General features: G+C 37.5%; 1 protein-coding gene across 2 annotated transcripts; it reads right to left on the bottom strand.

Moving 5' to 3' along the window:
- Window positions 1-10,523: 10,523 nt before the first annotated feature.
- LOC109185099 (CBL-interacting serine/threonine-protein kinase 23-like) lies at window positions 10,524-15,540 on the bottom strand. 2 transcript variants are annotated; one of them, XR_002054938.1, is made up of 14 exons: window positions 15,431-15,540; window positions 15,201-15,308; window positions 15,013-15,093; window positions 14,826-14,879; window positions 14,612-14,737; window positions 13,911-14,000; window positions 13,597-13,716; window positions 13,370-13,498; window positions 13,113-13,229; window positions 12,520-12,576; window positions 12,357-12,431; window positions 11,821-11,899; window positions 10,884-10,975; window positions 10,524-10,848 (listed from the first exon to the last, which is right to left on the bottom strand). XR_002054938.1 is itself a non-coding variant. In XM_019335098.1 (14 exons), the coding sequence occupies exons 1-13, from the start codon at window positions 15,497-15,499 to the stop codon at window positions 10,953-10,955; spliced, it is 1,128 nt and encodes a 375-aa protein (XP_019190643.1). In that variant the 5' UTR covers window positions 15,500-15,540; the 3' UTR covers window positions 10,524-10,833; window positions 10,928-10,952. The 2 variants fall into 2 exon arrangements, 1 of the variants encoding a protein (XP_019190643.1); XM_019335098.1 differs by having other exon boundaries at window positions 10,524-10,833; window positions 10,928-10,975.
- Between the last annotated feature and the right edge of the window lie 314 nt (window positions 15,541-15,854).

Below are 15,854 nucleotides of genomic sequence, written 5' to 3'. Positions count from 1 at the left end.
TGAAAGTGAAAGCTTTGTAAAGTGCTAATGTGAAAGTATACGAGTTTATACTTATGCCTTGTTTATATGATTTACCAATGTGCTTTATCCCTTTGATAACTGCTTTGAGAAAAGTAGAGAAGTAAAGAGAGTAGTTGAAGGAGAAAAACCAAGAGTTTGAAAGTTTGAGCTTAGAAGAGAAGTTGTGCTTGCTAAGTTGTTAAAGTAGAAGAGATGCCTTTGTTGCTTAGTATGATTTACTTGTTGCAAGTTTATCTTAAGCTTGAGAAGTTAGAATTAGCTAACTTGTAGTCATGCTAACGAGAATGATCTATTCTGATCATGTTCAAAGAGTTCTGCGATGCCGCCGCGAAGAGTTAGAGAAGAGTCACCTCGCTCCTCAGGACCTGGAATGTCGTCATCCACGGATTTGACGGAGAGTCTACGCCAGCTCACTCAGTTGACTCAGACCATAGGAGCTGCCGTACTCAATAGGAATAACGGAGGCGGGGATATATCCAGAAAGATCACGGGACGCTATCCATCGTGTTTCTTGGGTCAGGAGGATTCGGAAGTTCTTGAGAGTTGGATCCGCACGTTCGACAAGTTGTTTGACGTGGTAGGATGCCCAGAGAACCAGCGAGTAGAGGCTGCTGTTTACTACCAACAGGGAGAGGCTGACCACTTGTGGGTTATGGAAGGACCGGCCATACAGACAAGAGAAGGGTTTGACTGGGGAATGTTCAAGATGGTGTTGAGAGAAAGATTCTACTCAGAGCACGTCAAGGCTGCCAAGTATAAAGAATTTCTACACCTCGAGCAAGGGGGTCTAACCGTTCAGGAGTACCATGCCCGCTTTGTGGCACTGTCTCGATTTGCTCCTACTTTGGTACCTGATGAGGCAAGTAAGGCTCGCAAATTCATTCGAGGATTACACTATGATGCTCTGAAATCTTTTTCTGTGGCGAGGTTTGCTACATTAAACGATGCTTATGAGGCAGCTGCACCGAGATTCAACAGTTGCACCGAGATGCCATTAAACGATGCTTACTCCAGGATTCAACAGTTGCACCGAGATGCCATGCAAGGAATGAAGAAAAAGAGCGAGGGGATGGAATCACAATCGAGCAAGGGACATAGGTTTAATCCGACGAGTAGGTTTGACAATAGAAGTGGAGAAAGGAGGAGCATGACGATGAGACAGGGAGCTGGAAGTGGAGGATCACCGAGGGAAAGGACATCAGTATGCCCTAGATGTGGCAAGGATCATCTTAAGACCACTTGTGGAGGATCGCCTATAGTTTGCTTCCGATGTGGAAAGTCGGGTCATAGAGCCGCAATTTGTCGTTCTCCGAGAACGGAGGGACCCCATGGTGCGAACCCGAGCCAGCCGCCTAGAGGTCCCGTCAACCCAGCGCCAAGTCAAGCTATGGGAGGCGGCTACCCGCCGAGAGGAGGCCCACACAGTAATGGGAGTCAGGGACGAGGCGAAACTCAACAAGGACGCGTCGGAGAAGCTGGACCAGGAAGGATCATGGTCATGGGAAAGACACAGGCTGGAGATCTCAAGCTCGAGAAAGGTAACACTCTAACTTGGTATGAGTGCGTTACTTTTGCTTGGATGCTTAGATAGATATGCATGTTTGAGAAACTGTTATAAGTTGTTGCAAAGTGCAAAAAGATGTGTTAATCTGTGAGTTTTGGAAAGCTAAAAACTAGTTGAGTTTGCTTTAGAGAAAAGCTTAGCTTCGAATGCTACAAGATAGTGAACAAGAGAATTAGAAGAAAGGAAGGAGATATGAATAAGAGTGAAAGATCGTTAGGGAACGATTAGAGTTAAAAGAAGTAATTCTAGAAGTAACGTTATGCAAAGTATAGTGGGCATAGAAAGCATCTATCTTCGTTGAGAAAGAATTAGACGAGGATTCGTTCCGAGTTTTGTTGGCTCGAACAATTCTGGAAGAAGAATCGAGAAGTTAAAGAATTGACTAAAAGAAGGGTGATGTCCAAAAGTGGAGGGCTACACTCAATTTTGACTCGATTTGGAGTTTTGACAAAGTCGGAAGACCGATTTTGGTTTAGGATCAAACCGGATCCGACCCGGTAGTGGGTCTAGGTCACGGGCCTAGACAGACCCCGTCCCATGTAATGGAACGTGGTCACGGACCACGTAATGGTCCGTGACCTGAGGCCTGACACGGGCCTTGGGGCCGGAGCTCGTGAAGGGCCGCTGCCAAGCCCCACCCTCCTAAACCCTTGTGTTGTTTCTTCCAAAGCCGAGAGATCAAGTCACACCATCATCTTCTTCTTCTCTTCTTCGATGCACACTGCCTCAACCTCAACCAAAAGCCTATCTTCTCTAAAACAACATCTTTTAACAAGGAAACTTCAAGAGTACCTCCCCCAAGTCATACCAAGTACTAGAAAGATACTAGTTGGAGCATTCCTTGCTTATTCAACGAGATCAAAACCACAAAGCTTGGATCAAAATGGTGAAAGGGAAGCAACAAGTTGAGGGAACTAGTCAGGAAACACCTACCTACTCAGTAATAGGAGGTAAAACCTATTTCCCCGAATTCTTTTCCGAAGATTTTAATAGTGTTTTGGAAAATAGAGGTTTGTTGAGGAAATTTTTGAGAATCCAAGATGAAATTTACCCTGATTTAGTAATTGAATTCTATGAAAATTTTTCTACAAAACATAAAAAGGGAGTGACTTTAGTTGTCTCTAATGTGAGAGGAACGAAAGTAGAATTGACACCGCAGAAATTGTCAAACTGGTTTGACTTACCGTTGGATGGGTTGGATACGTATGATAGAGATGATTGGGTTGCCCACGCAGGGTTGACACATCAAGAGTATTTGAGATACATGACCGGGAGTAGGGAAGAGTTCCCTAAGGAATATCATCCCGAGAAACCCACTTTGTCGGGAGAAAAGAAATTGCTAGTGTTGCTTATAGAAGAGTGCTTGTTTCCCTGTAGGAACAACTCTACAGAAATTGGTAGTTGGACATGTACAATTGCGTTCAAGTTGAGATTTGGTCGTGCTATAAACTTTCCAGTTTTGATTCTTAAGCATATGACTTACTTCAAGGCAAAGAACAGGAAGAATCTGCCCTATGGCATGATGTTGAGTTGGGTATTCAAAAAGATGAATTTACCTGAGATGGGAGAAAGAATCCAAAGGACTACTAGGTCGGCCCTGAATGCCATAAATTTGAGATATTACGAGTTGTACCAAGTTGAGGAGAACAAGTACTTGACTCTAGTTGATATTGCTAAGAAGCCTTTGGACGAGAAGATGGCACTTGTGGTTAGTTTGAACGTACCACAAAGGAAGTAGTCGAGTGTTGGGATTGAATCAGGACACATAGCCGAGGCTAGTGGAGAAGGGGTTGCAATGGGAACCGATATGGGAACTGGCATGAGCCATGAAGGAGCACCATATACAGCTACCCAGCAGGGAGCACCGCAGGGATACATGAGTGGGCCTCAAGGACCTACTTATGAGGATCTTTACGTTATGATGAACAACCGTTTCGACAACCTGAGTGCTCAAGTGAACTATGGTTTTGCCAACTTTGATCAAAGAGTTGTAGTCATAGAGCAAAGGGTGGGGATTGAGAATGTGCAGAGATGGACTCCCTATGGTTGGGATCCAAGCTATATGCCACCAGGCGATTCCTCGGGTTGCTTTAATCAAGGTAACTAGTTAAGCTCTTAAGCTCAGTTATAGATTAGTTGGTACAGTTGTTAGATTCTAGATAAGATAGAAGAGAACTCAAAGATTCTTAAATCTTTCCAAGTCTTTCAGCAGAAAATTCTAACCTTTTGGTTATATCATCCTTACCTTTTTGAGAACCTGATCCACCCGTTTCTACTAAGTTTCGGGACGAAACTTCTTTTAAGGGGGATAGAGTGTAACAACCCAAAATTTCATTTTATAAATCCAGTATTAAGAAATCCCAAAGTAGCTTTTTCACTCCATTAAAAATTTTTGCGAGCAATCGGTGTTTGAATAAAATAATTTTGTTCCATTTTAAAGTTAATTCGACACCGAAGAAATGAATTTCATTCGAAAATTCCAAAGTTTTCGGGTACTTTGCGTACCAAGTTAAATCGAGAATTTTATTCGAGTGAGACCGGGAGAATTAAAAAAGGGGATTTTGAACAATGTTCATCTATTTAGCTTTTGGGAAAATTCACTTACCACCCCAAAGTAATAAAGAAATATCATTTTTAGTCTATGGTTCATGATACATGGTGGACCACAAGACATCCAAAAATCCCTTAGTCATCTTTTAGCTTGGGGGAATTACCCCTTTGCCCCAACCAATCATTGTGAATAATCCTAGGGTTTTGAACCCTATATAAACCCGTCATTCCATCACATTTTCCTGATCTCATTTCCTTGCCTCTTCCTAACATTGTGTTTGCCAACATCAAGAAGAAAGAACACAACCTAGTAAGTTTGTTCATCCTTCACCCTAGCATCTTTTCTCTTCTAGTTTTCTTTAGTCTTTAAGGTTATAGGCTAAGGATAGAAGGTGTGTTGGGAAGTGTAGGTGGTGAAGGAGGCTCAAGCTAGGCCAAGAGGAAGAAGAGATCCAAGCAAGAAGACTAGACTACAAGAGGTATGACCCCATGGATTCCTCTTTAGATTTGGCTCTGTGAAGCCTAGTTTTGAGTAGAAATGAGTAGAAATTATGAGCTTTTGATGTGTTTATGCTTGGAAATGCTTTGGTATGTGTTTATAAGTTGTTGAGTTTGTTTTGGACATGTTTGGACAAGTTTTTGCAGGTGAAAAGCTATCTTGTGCACAACACACTGTGCACCAGACCAGAGTGGCGGCCCTAGCCGCGGCCCATCAGAAGGGCCGCCGGCTAGAGCCGTGCCACCACGGGCATAGGGCACGACCCTAGAAGAGGGCCGTAGCCTAGCCCCGGTGTAGTAACGGGACTATAGGGGCGTACCATGAAGAGTCCCGCCCCAAGTCCCTAAGTATTGTTCTGATGAGATGTTGTGCAGTGGTCGGGCCCTTGTGGCTCAGCTACGTGTTGTTTCGGACTGAGTGTTACGGGCCCTTGTGGCTCGGCTCTTTGGGATCATCTTGATGCACATCTTGGTTTTGATTTGGTTGAATTTGGATTAAAAACGAGTATGCTATGAATGATTTTGTGAAGAAATGTTTCATAAAGTATATTTTGCTAAGTTCTCTGTGTTTGAGAAATTGATGATTTTGTGATCAAATAATGTTCTGATTGAGTAAAGAAGCATGATCCTTTGAGAATAGGATTTATTATGAAAGCATGATTAATATGTATTATTTGATCCATGAAAATAGAAGCATACTTGTTGAGTGAAATGTATAGACATTGCTATTTTTACAAACCGAGCAGGATGATATATCCTTGAATAATTCATGTTAATGTATACATGATTTAGAAGCATATTATAGAGCATTTGACATTTCACATGAGTCATATTTCAAAAATGCATAAAGGGCCAACGTGAGTCCAAGAATACTTTCAAAAACCATACGCATGTGGTATATCATTCTTTGATTCATTGAGAAGTAGTAGAATTGGTGCATGCATGAGATTGATGCATGAGAGATATATTTATGTAATATTTATATCGGTGAGGTTTTGGAGGATACCTTATGGACTATGTTCCTCTCGGGAGATATTTATGGACATTGCGGTCCCAGCGTATGTAACGCGGCGTATTCCCACGTTACGAGGTTGGAAACTTTCCACCGGGCTTAGAATCCTGGTTAGGGGGTGTGCACACTAATAGTTTGATACCTGATTCCAAAGAGTTTGAACCACAAGATTGGTTCCGTACACGGTAGGAGATATTGGGTCGGAATTATGCCGTTCCCGATAGGGTAAGTCACACTTCTGTGAGACCCTAAGACGTCTACGAGTATAAGAGAAAGTAAGAGAGTCAACAGAGACTCAAGAAATAGAGTCAACAGAGACTTAAGTATGAGAGTCAATATAGACTCGATTGAAAGAAAGAGAGTCAAGAGAGACTCGAGAAAGTAACAAAGAAATCTCCATAGAAAGTACTCTATTTTATATATGAGTGTACAATTATATTGCTGCACTAGATCGCATAAGAATATGAGTATATTGTTGCATGAGATTGCATAAGAATATGAGTATATTGTTGCACTAGATTGCATAAGAGTATGATTATATTGTTGCGCTAGATTGCATAAGAGTATGATTATGTTGTTGCACGAGATTACATAAGAGCATGAGTATATTGTTGCACGAGATTGCATAAGAATATGAGTATATTGTTGCACGAGATTGCATAAGAGCATGAGTATATTGTTGTACTAGATTGCATAAGAGTATGACTATATTGTTGCACTAGATTGCGTGAGAAGCATGATCATAATGTTAAACATGATTGTATGCGAATAGAGTATCGTAAAAGATTGTTTAATGAGAAAACTAACTGGAGATATTCTCTTGAGCACGATTATTTTGATGTAGTAGAAGTTCTACTTAATAAGTTATGTGATAAGAGCGTGATCGCATGTGAACACCTGTTATATGATCTTTAAACATGATCATATCTGTAAGCATGATTTGCTTGATAAGCTATTTGAGAAGTCTACACGTTGATGAATATACGTGATTAGTCTTATACATATATAAGCTTGTCAGTTGTTATTATAGGGTGCAAGCATCTAGAAAGAATACGATAATCTAAAGATGGTTTGAGATTAATTTATTGATATAATGATATCAAATGTTTTCCAAGTACATGCTGGAATGCTTTACAGGGTTGAGTGTGGTTATACTTAGCTTCGTGCTAACGGGTGTTTTCCTGTTTTTCTATGTGTTGCTTGCAAAATGCCTTTCAGGTGGGCCCAGCAGTGAGAGAAGGTCGAGTTAGATTAGTCTCTTAGTTTGAGCTGTCTAAACTCTAGTTCTATTTATGATGTTTTTATGGATTTAGACTTATGACCCTATACTTTATGATGATGTTTGTAGACTGTTTTGGGGTGACATATTTCCCCTTTACTTTTCAGCATTTACTTTAGTACCCAGACTTAATTGTATGTTATAGTTTTACCCCTTTTAACCTGTGCAATCACCAAGAGTGGTAGTTGTGGCGGTGACACCCTCACTACTTTTATCTAGTTTTCCGCTGCTTAATTTATGTTAAAGTCTGTTTAGAGAGATAATTAAGAGTTAGAAAAGTGGGATGTTACATGCCAGTCTTAAGAGAACTTTGCATTCCCCATCCCTTTCACAAATTCCACAATGTATAAATGCTCCAGATTATCAGCGGGTAGCAGATCCTGCCATGGCTTGTCAATATGGGACGGAATGATATTAGGATCAAAGTAGACACGGCTTTTCAAGCTCCACAGACTTGCATGTCCAAAAAAAAAAAAAAAAAAAAAAAAGTTGTGTATGAAGCGAGCAACCAATATGAAAAGCTAAACAAGTATATATTTATTGTATACGGCCCATCAAAACAATGCAAGGACAAATTATACCTTCTGTATAGGTTCTAACTTCTTTCCATAGTCATCAACTGTGAGTTTCTCTACAGTTATACCCGCAGCAAATGGATGGTCAGGAATGCTGCATAGTGTAAGTCATGAGTGGCTAAAATTATCAACCAAGAGAGAATTTATTTTAGTGCATGACATCCTTACCTCTCAGCATCCTCATATCTAATATGTACGTTTGAGATGGATAGCTTCAAATTTACATATATTCTGCTGATAAAAGATCGCAGCCAATAGTGTTCCTTAAAAAATAATAAAAATCAAATAAAATTACAAATACTCTATTTAAAACACATGTTGAAGTGTTTTAGCACTTTCAACAAGCTAGCAAGGTATTACCATCCATATCACAAAAAGGTAACAAACATATAGACGAATTTACCTGTACTGCTGCACATATAAACGATTATATATACTGCACTTATTTAAAGTATTGCATATATGGTTTAGGTTGCTAAATGGGGAAGGAGGAAGAAATCTTATAGAGTTACAGATTTGCCCTCAATCTTAACAGTCAACAAACATATAAATTAAAGGATTAAATTGGGTAAAGAGTGCATAGTTGAGGACTTAATTGGGTAAAGAGTACATAGTTGAGGACTTAATCGGGTAAAAATGATAGTCGATGATTAAATTGATAATTACTGCATAGTCAAGGGACCATTTTGGTTATTTACTCTTAAAAGTATCATCACAAAGAATAACATAATCACATAATAATGATCTCTCAAAAAAACTAATGAAGATAATATAAAATCCATAACTATTTTTAAAATTATTTTCTCATATTGTAATTGGACACCTTATGAGGTGTTTGGTTGGATGAAAAACTTTTTTCAAAAAAAAATATTTTTTAAAATTTGAAGAAAATTAAATTTTCCTCTGCTTGGTCCATAGAAAACTTTTCGAATAAAAAAAAATGCTTTCTTCAAAGAATGAGGGAAAAAAAAAAATTCACTCCTCCTCTTAATATTTTATTTTCGATAGAAAATTTTCAATAAAAAATTAGTAAGACAGTTTCACCCTCTGACTTTTTCAATTATCGTTGTTGTGGTGGTGTAAGGATATACATCCTCGGGAGGCACCAGCATAACCTGCAACAAGCCGTTGTCACGCATTATGGGCCGTATCGACTGACGAGATGAGCGGCTGGATTGTATCAGTATAGCTTCCTAGAAGTGCACTAACAAGAATTTGGTCTTGACGGTACCAAATTAAATGACTTGGATTAGGACGGATTGAGCAGTATCCGAGAATTTGGCCAGTTCCTTGGTGGAACCGTCAACGTAGCCCAAGAGATTGATTATATATATATATATATATATATATATATATATATATATATATATATATATATATATAATTACGTTCTGGTGCGGTTAGGGTGCCCAGGTGCGGTTGTGCGGTTTAATCTAGGCTATTCATCTCGCTTAAATCAACGTCCAAGATTACCAAAAAAATTTTTAAAAAAAACGCGGTGGTAATTTTGTAATTTTTGCATCTATGTCAAAGTTAAGGTGAGCGGTTCTGTGATTAATGTGCGTGAGTTTTGTATATAAGATGCGTAAGTCTTGTGCGTAAGGTGCGTGAGTTTTGTGCTTAATGTGTGCGGGGTTGTGCTTAATGTGAGCAGTTGTTAAAACTTAAAGTGTGGGCTTTTGTGCTTAAGGTGCGTGAGATTTGTTCTTAATGTGAGTGGAGTTTGTACTTAATGTGCATAGGGTTTGTGCTTAATGTGTGTGAGGTTAGTGATTAATGTCAGTAGTTGTTGAAACTTAACGTCTGTGAATTAATACTTAATGTGCATGGGTTTTGTGCTTATTGTGCGTGAGGTTATGCTTAATGTGCATGGTTTTTGTACTTAATGTGCGTGAGTTTGTGCTTAATGTCCGTAGTTGTTGAAACTTAAGGTCTGTGAGTTAATACTTAAAGTGCGTGAGTTTTGTGTTTAATGTGCGTGTGTTTTGTACTTAATGTGCGTAAATTTGTGCTTAAGATATAACACTTAAGGTGTGCCATTTTTAGCTTATGCTTCTTACTTCCAGACACGTGTTTTTTTTTTAATTTTTAAATTTTCATTGATTAAAGCCGTTGATCTAGATTTGATCAAGGGCTCAGATCTAACCGCACGGGAAGCTATACCCGCTTCTGAACCATTCCCTATATATATATATATATATATATATATATATATATATATATATATATATATATATATATATATATATATATATAAAGCTTTCGTAGGAGATTTTAGGCTCTTGATATTATATAGAGTTTATAGAACTGAATGAATTATCACTGTAAACTCAATAACTATAAATAGTGTACAGAGGAGAAAAGACAAATACATAGATGACTAATGTAAGTCTCATATATCCTTAATAATATTAATCTCCATCTCACAAATCTTTATCCGTGAGATAGATCGAGTCGAATCAATATGAAAATTTAATACTTAAAAAATGTAATACTAATTAGTAATAAAATGTTCCTTATCCGTGAGACAGATCGAGTCGAATCAATATGAAAATTTAATACTTAAAAAATGTAATACTAATTAGTAATAAAATGTTTGTTTCTTATCGGGAAAACGTAATATTTTTAGAACAAAATATAATACTTTTACATTTTGATATAAAGGTATTTTACTTTTTTTATCAAATGTATTACAATTTCTCTTATAAATAATGTTGACAATTGTTTGTTACTTGCAAATGTAATAAACTTTTAAAGGAAAATATAATACTTTCAAATCAAAATGTAAAAGTATTACATTTTTTTTCAAAAGTATTACATTTCATCTTGACCCAACCAGCTCAGGGTAAAAAATCGTGAGACGATCTCACACAAATTTTGTGATATTCTAATAATTTCTTTTTTACCAATCAAACAACATAATTAATCTTTCTAGTAATTTTTTTTCATGAAATTTTAATTTCATTCCTCAAATATTTTTAACGAACTAAGCGGGCATTAATGAAAAGCAAAAAAACAAAAAAAAAAAAAAAAACAAAAAAAAAATTGTTTACTCAAAAGTAAGAAAACATTCTTCTTTAGACACTACATGAGCTCATCAACTATTTAACATGGAGTGAATTTTCATTTTCCTTGCAAATATGAAAATAAAATGAAGAATGAAAAACATAAAAATTACTTTATAGAGTTTCAGGATGATTATTATAAAAATGAAGATTCAGTCAGTCATTATACACATCCAGAAGTGGCATAGTTTGTTCCAAACCATTTCATCTGTAGTATGAGTTGAACAGGGCAAATAATAATGTACATGTTGCTGAAGCTTTAACCGAGAACACGAAAATCCAACCAGAACTACGCTGACACAGTGCCCGGAACGAGAACCATAAGTTCACTCCCCGAGGCCACTCAAGATGTCATGCCTCGAGGGAGAACACGAAAATCCAGCCAGAACTACGCTGACACGGTGCCTGCACCTGTGCAAGAACGAGAACCATAAGTTCAATTCCCCGAGGACACCCCAGATGGCATGCCTCGAGGGAGAACACACAAAATAAAATTCGCGGAAGAAAAGAAAACCCAGTGATACAAGAATCAATGATAAAATGAAATATCTCCTAGGATGGCAATAATGTAGCAGATGGAGACTATGCAACTGGAAAGGGCAATCGATGATTCTGCCTGTTTACTTTGTGTAAAAGCGTTGACACAGCGAAAAGACAAGTGACAAAAAGACATCCAACCAAGCATGTGATAAAACCTCTGACTTTAAAGTTTTAGAATCTTGAAATTCAACTGCACAGTCATATCAAAGTCTAATGACACTGTAATGGAGCAATTCCCTAGTTCTGTTTTCCCGCAGTTGAGAGACCAATTAACTTGACTGAAATAAGCGAATTTCAGTTAGCTCTGGACCGAACAACCAAGCACAAAGTGGACCAAACAGACTCTGATACTATGTTATAATAATTTAAGATTGGGTCAAGGTTACTCAACTGATGCACATGGGCTAAACCACATTAAAAAATTGAATCCAATCAATTAGCTAGGCTAACCCGTGACCTTATAAACCCCAAACGAAAGCTCTGGACAGAACAAGCGAGCACAAAGTGGACCGAACAGACTCTAATATGTTATAATCTAAGATTGGATCAAGGTCACTCAACTGGGCTATAATGCACATTGGCCAAACCACGCTAAAATTAAATCCAATCAATTATCTAGTCTAACCTGTAGACTTATAAACCCATATGTTCTCTCTTTACTTTTTTCAATGTCGGACTCTTAATCGTAGTTAATGCATAAATCAAAATGTACTAACCAGCTTCGCGTTCTGCTCTCACTTCCTGGTCAGTTTTCCAAACAATATCCTTCAACCCAACTGATAGGTTCTTGTAGAACTGCAAACAAAGAGATAACACCAATGTTACAATCGAAGATATTTCGGTCATATTACTATTTATTTATTATTACTTTTTCATTTCTTAAACCAACCTAGGGAATATTATTCATTTTGTATTATTATCTGCAAACAGAACAATAAAATAGTATTCCTTTTCCATTCTGTATGAAATCTTGTTCCAAATCCCCCTTTGTTTCCATTCGATGAACCAGACCACATTGTAATCTTTGACTGATGATTTTGTCTACTAATACAAACAAGGCTAAAATAGTATGCATTTAGGTATGCTTAGCTGCCATGCATGAATGAATGATGGCACCTAATAAGTGGCAGAAACTAGACGAACCGAAATACGGGACTAGCTACAACGTAACCCCCCGTGGGTTATACGAACTTTTCTTTGTAATCCTAACTATCGCTAATCATGGCCAAAGAGAAATTATAAAATGCTGCACCTGGTGAAATTCTAAGGTATCTCCTTCGGCTTTTCGAAGCTCTACCATGTAAAGCGAAGGGGCCACCTCAAAAATCTGCATTGAGTTTTAAGTTCGATTTCAAATAATCTAAACAAATATCGGAAAATCATCAAGATCGAAAGTGTGCAGTGAACAAACTTACCTCTGTTGCAACGGACAAATTACCCTTGCGACCAGTCTTTTCCCCAGCAAGCCTTAACTGGTAAAGATAAGGAAATACTACATTAGATAATCACCGATATGACTACTAATTAACCAAATTTAATTTTCTCATGTGTATCTTTCCCTCGGGTAATGTTTCACCATGGTAACCAATAACCGCTTATTCAATTTTCTCATCAAAATGTTTAGTTCGTGCAAAGCTTAGAGCTAATAGATCATATGTTTTGGAAGATGGAAAGGCATGGCCGGTGGAGAATAACAACCACCCGTTAGTTAGGCGGAAGCAAAGATGAAGAATCAAGGAATGAAAATGTATATAAGACTGAAAGATATAGAAAATATATGATTCTATATTATCTCTGTTTCTAACAAAGAAACATAGTACATATATATATATATATATATATATATATATATATATATATATATACAAACACATAACTGTAAGTACCTATCCATAAACTGACACCTATTCATAAACAGACACAACCCTATAGATAAACCTAACTCTTTATTTTTCAACAGAATTAAGATGAGACACAAGAAAGTCGAGGCATATAAACACGACCATACCTTATAGTTATTCTTCCTCACATTGAATCCCAACGGTGCAACGGTTTCTTCGATTTTTGAGATTATCTCGCTGGCAGGACGTTTGGATGTAAATCTAGTTTCTTTTTTAACAAGCCCCTATTCAGAAAAGATGGTCAGCCAGATTGCAGCTCGTCATTAAACAACGCGAAATATGAGAAACAAATAAAATTTTTACAAAAGAGTTTGGAACTAAAGCAAGTAGCTGGACTTTGACATTATAAGTTCCAAAGGGCTACCATTTGCTTTTCGAAAAGAGAGCTAAGATTGAGGCCCTGAGATTTAGAAATTAGTTCAAAGGCATTCATAGACAGTGGTGCAGTAGACCGTTGTTCTAACCGTCTCTCGACAACAAGATTTGAAGCGTCCTGTTTCAAAAGAGCCGTTATATAAGTGATGTTTTAAAACACCATACATCGTCTAACATTACCACACTTGCTGCCAATAAAAAAGTTTATAAAAATACCGCTGATTCATTAAAGATCGCATTCACATCATCAAGATTAACATTTTCCTGCTCAAAAACTGGCGGCTTATAGCCCTTCTTGAACCAATCATTCCCAATGACCTCAGCAAATGTCATACGCTGTTCCAGACAATAAAACTAATCAGTTCCACAGGTAAAATTCGGTAGTGAAAAAAAGTAACTAAAGCGTATGTGAATTGAAAAAAAAAAAAAAAAAAATGGACCAGAAGAGAAATGCAAAATTTTGCTGAAAGGAATTATCTTTGCATAATCTCGATTTTCCTCCTTTCTTAAGGGGCATAAAATCAACATACCGTCTGAGGATTGGGGTCCAGGATTTTTTTAATTAGTTTCTTTGCGCTTGTGGAGAACCATGGTGGACATGTAAAATCAGCCTTCAATATCTGCAAAGTAATGAATAGTAAAAATTTTATGGTTTTTTTTCAGAATTGTGTAAAGTGTATAGTACTGAGCAATTTCAACAATCAAGGATAGACATAGAACATACATAACTGGATAAAAACAAGCATTAAATTAGAAAAGTGCAGCTCAAATAAATATATAAAAACTAACACATCCAAACCTTGCGAGGAATGTTCCTCGAAGGCATGGTGAACAGTGATTGCACATCAGATTAAGATGTGAGATTATGTATATCTATTCTAGGCTACAAATAAAAATGCATCATGGGGGTAACCCCAGCCAAGATGGCTAAGGATACAAACTGTTAGCCACAAGGTCACGAGTTCGAATCCCAGCCTTCTTTGTTTGAGCCGGTCAGCTATGAACAACCTAGATTGGTTTACCTTCTTGTGATTCTTTGCCAGCTAGAGTCACAAGACGGGATTTACCCAGTGCACACCCTCGAGTAGTGGCTGTGGGTTTAATATTGGTTTCCAAAAATTAAGCACTTCTATATTCCAGTCACATCTTGCCAAAAAAGAATAAATAAAAATTTAATGAAACTTCACTCTGTAGGTCAAATATGTTAACAAAGTTCGGTAATATTGTTCACCTTTTTATATAATGCCATAAGATTAGATTCTTCAAAGGGTAAATAACCAGCCATGAATACATAAAGGATCACACCACAGGACCAAAGATCTGCCTGCGCTCCATCATAGCCTTTATTGTTGATCACCTTGCAAGTACAGAAGCAAACAGTAGGGAATCAAAACCAAACTCTTGAAGGGCAAGAAACAAAGTTATACCAAAGCTCGTGTAAGTACCTCAGGAGCAACATAGTTTGGCGTCCCACATTTTGTGTGCAGTAGCCCGTCTTCCTAAGAAGAGATATAAACGGAATCAGCTTCAAATTATAAAAATCAATACATTAAACAGAGTAATTTTTATTTTTTATTTTTAAATAGATGTATTATCGCGACACCAAGTTTGGCAAGAAAGGTTAAAACGCACCCGAAGTTGCTGCGGAAGAGCACTCAATCCAAAATCTGAAACTTTGAGAAATCCACTGGCATCCAGCAGCAAATTCTCAGGCTATAAACACAAAACGGCCAAGATTACAACAGGACTTTGTAACCATCCTGCCTCGATCACTGTCAATTTTTCCAAACCGAAAAGAAGGGAAACTGGTAATATTTTACCTTGAGGTCTCTGTGGCACACACCTCTACTGTGACAGTAGTCTACTGCATTGATTAGCTGCTGGAAATATTTTCTTGCTTCGTCTTCTTTCAGCCTTCCTTTACTAGCCTGGTTATAAAAAGAAAAGAAAGACAAAGACATTGTTTTTATTGGATAGTACAAGAAGCACCGCGTATAGAAGATAAATGCAAAGAGAGAGAGAGAGAGAGAGAGAGAGAGAGAAATCATACAATTTTGTCAAACAGTTCGCCACCGGTAACAAATTCCATAACAATATATATCTTTGTCTTGCTAGCCATTACCTGAATTATTCGAGTAAATAGAGAGATCACAAACTAGTTCAAGACATATGGGATAAACCAACTAAAGCACAAGTTGCTCAACATGAACTAGCATTCAAACTTCCAAGTGTAACCTAGATCTACAACATTAAAATTAATAAGTTCTGTTAAGAGTCCCACATTGAAATAATAAGAGAGAACATATGGATTTATAAGGCCATGGGTTAGACTAACTAATCTTTTAGTGTAGTTTGGTCCATGTGCATTATAGCACAATTGAGTGACTTTGGCCCAATCTTAGATTATAAGATGGTATCAAAGCCTGTTTGGTCCACACTTTGTGTTGTTGTCTACACGTGGTATTGGTGGCGTA

The sequence above is a fragment of the Ipomoea nil genome, unplaced genomic scaffold (genome assembly GCF_001879475.1).
Source record: "Ipomoea nil cultivar Tokyo-kokei standard unplaced genomic scaffold, Asagao_1.1 scaffold1310, whole genome shotgun sequence".
Classification (NCBI taxonomy): Eukaryota; Viridiplantae; Streptophyta; class Magnoliopsida; order Solanales; family Convolvulaceae; genus Ipomoea; species Ipomoea nil.
This window is presented reverse-complemented; position numbering and strand designations above follow the sequence as displayed.

Coding starts and splice junctions, on each gene's coding strand:
- LOC109185099 (XM_019335098.1), bottom strand. CDS start 15,499: ATGGCTAGCAAGACAAAGATATATATTGTTATGGAATTTGTTACCGGT. Junction 13,499..13,596: donor CGATCTTTAATGAATCAGCG/GTATTTTTATAA, acceptor CTTTTGAAACAG/GACGCTTCAAATCTTGTTGT. Junction 11,900..12,356: donor ATACCTTAGAATTTCACCAG/GTGCAGCATTTT, acceptor CTTTGTTTGCAG/TTCTACAAGAACCTATCAGT.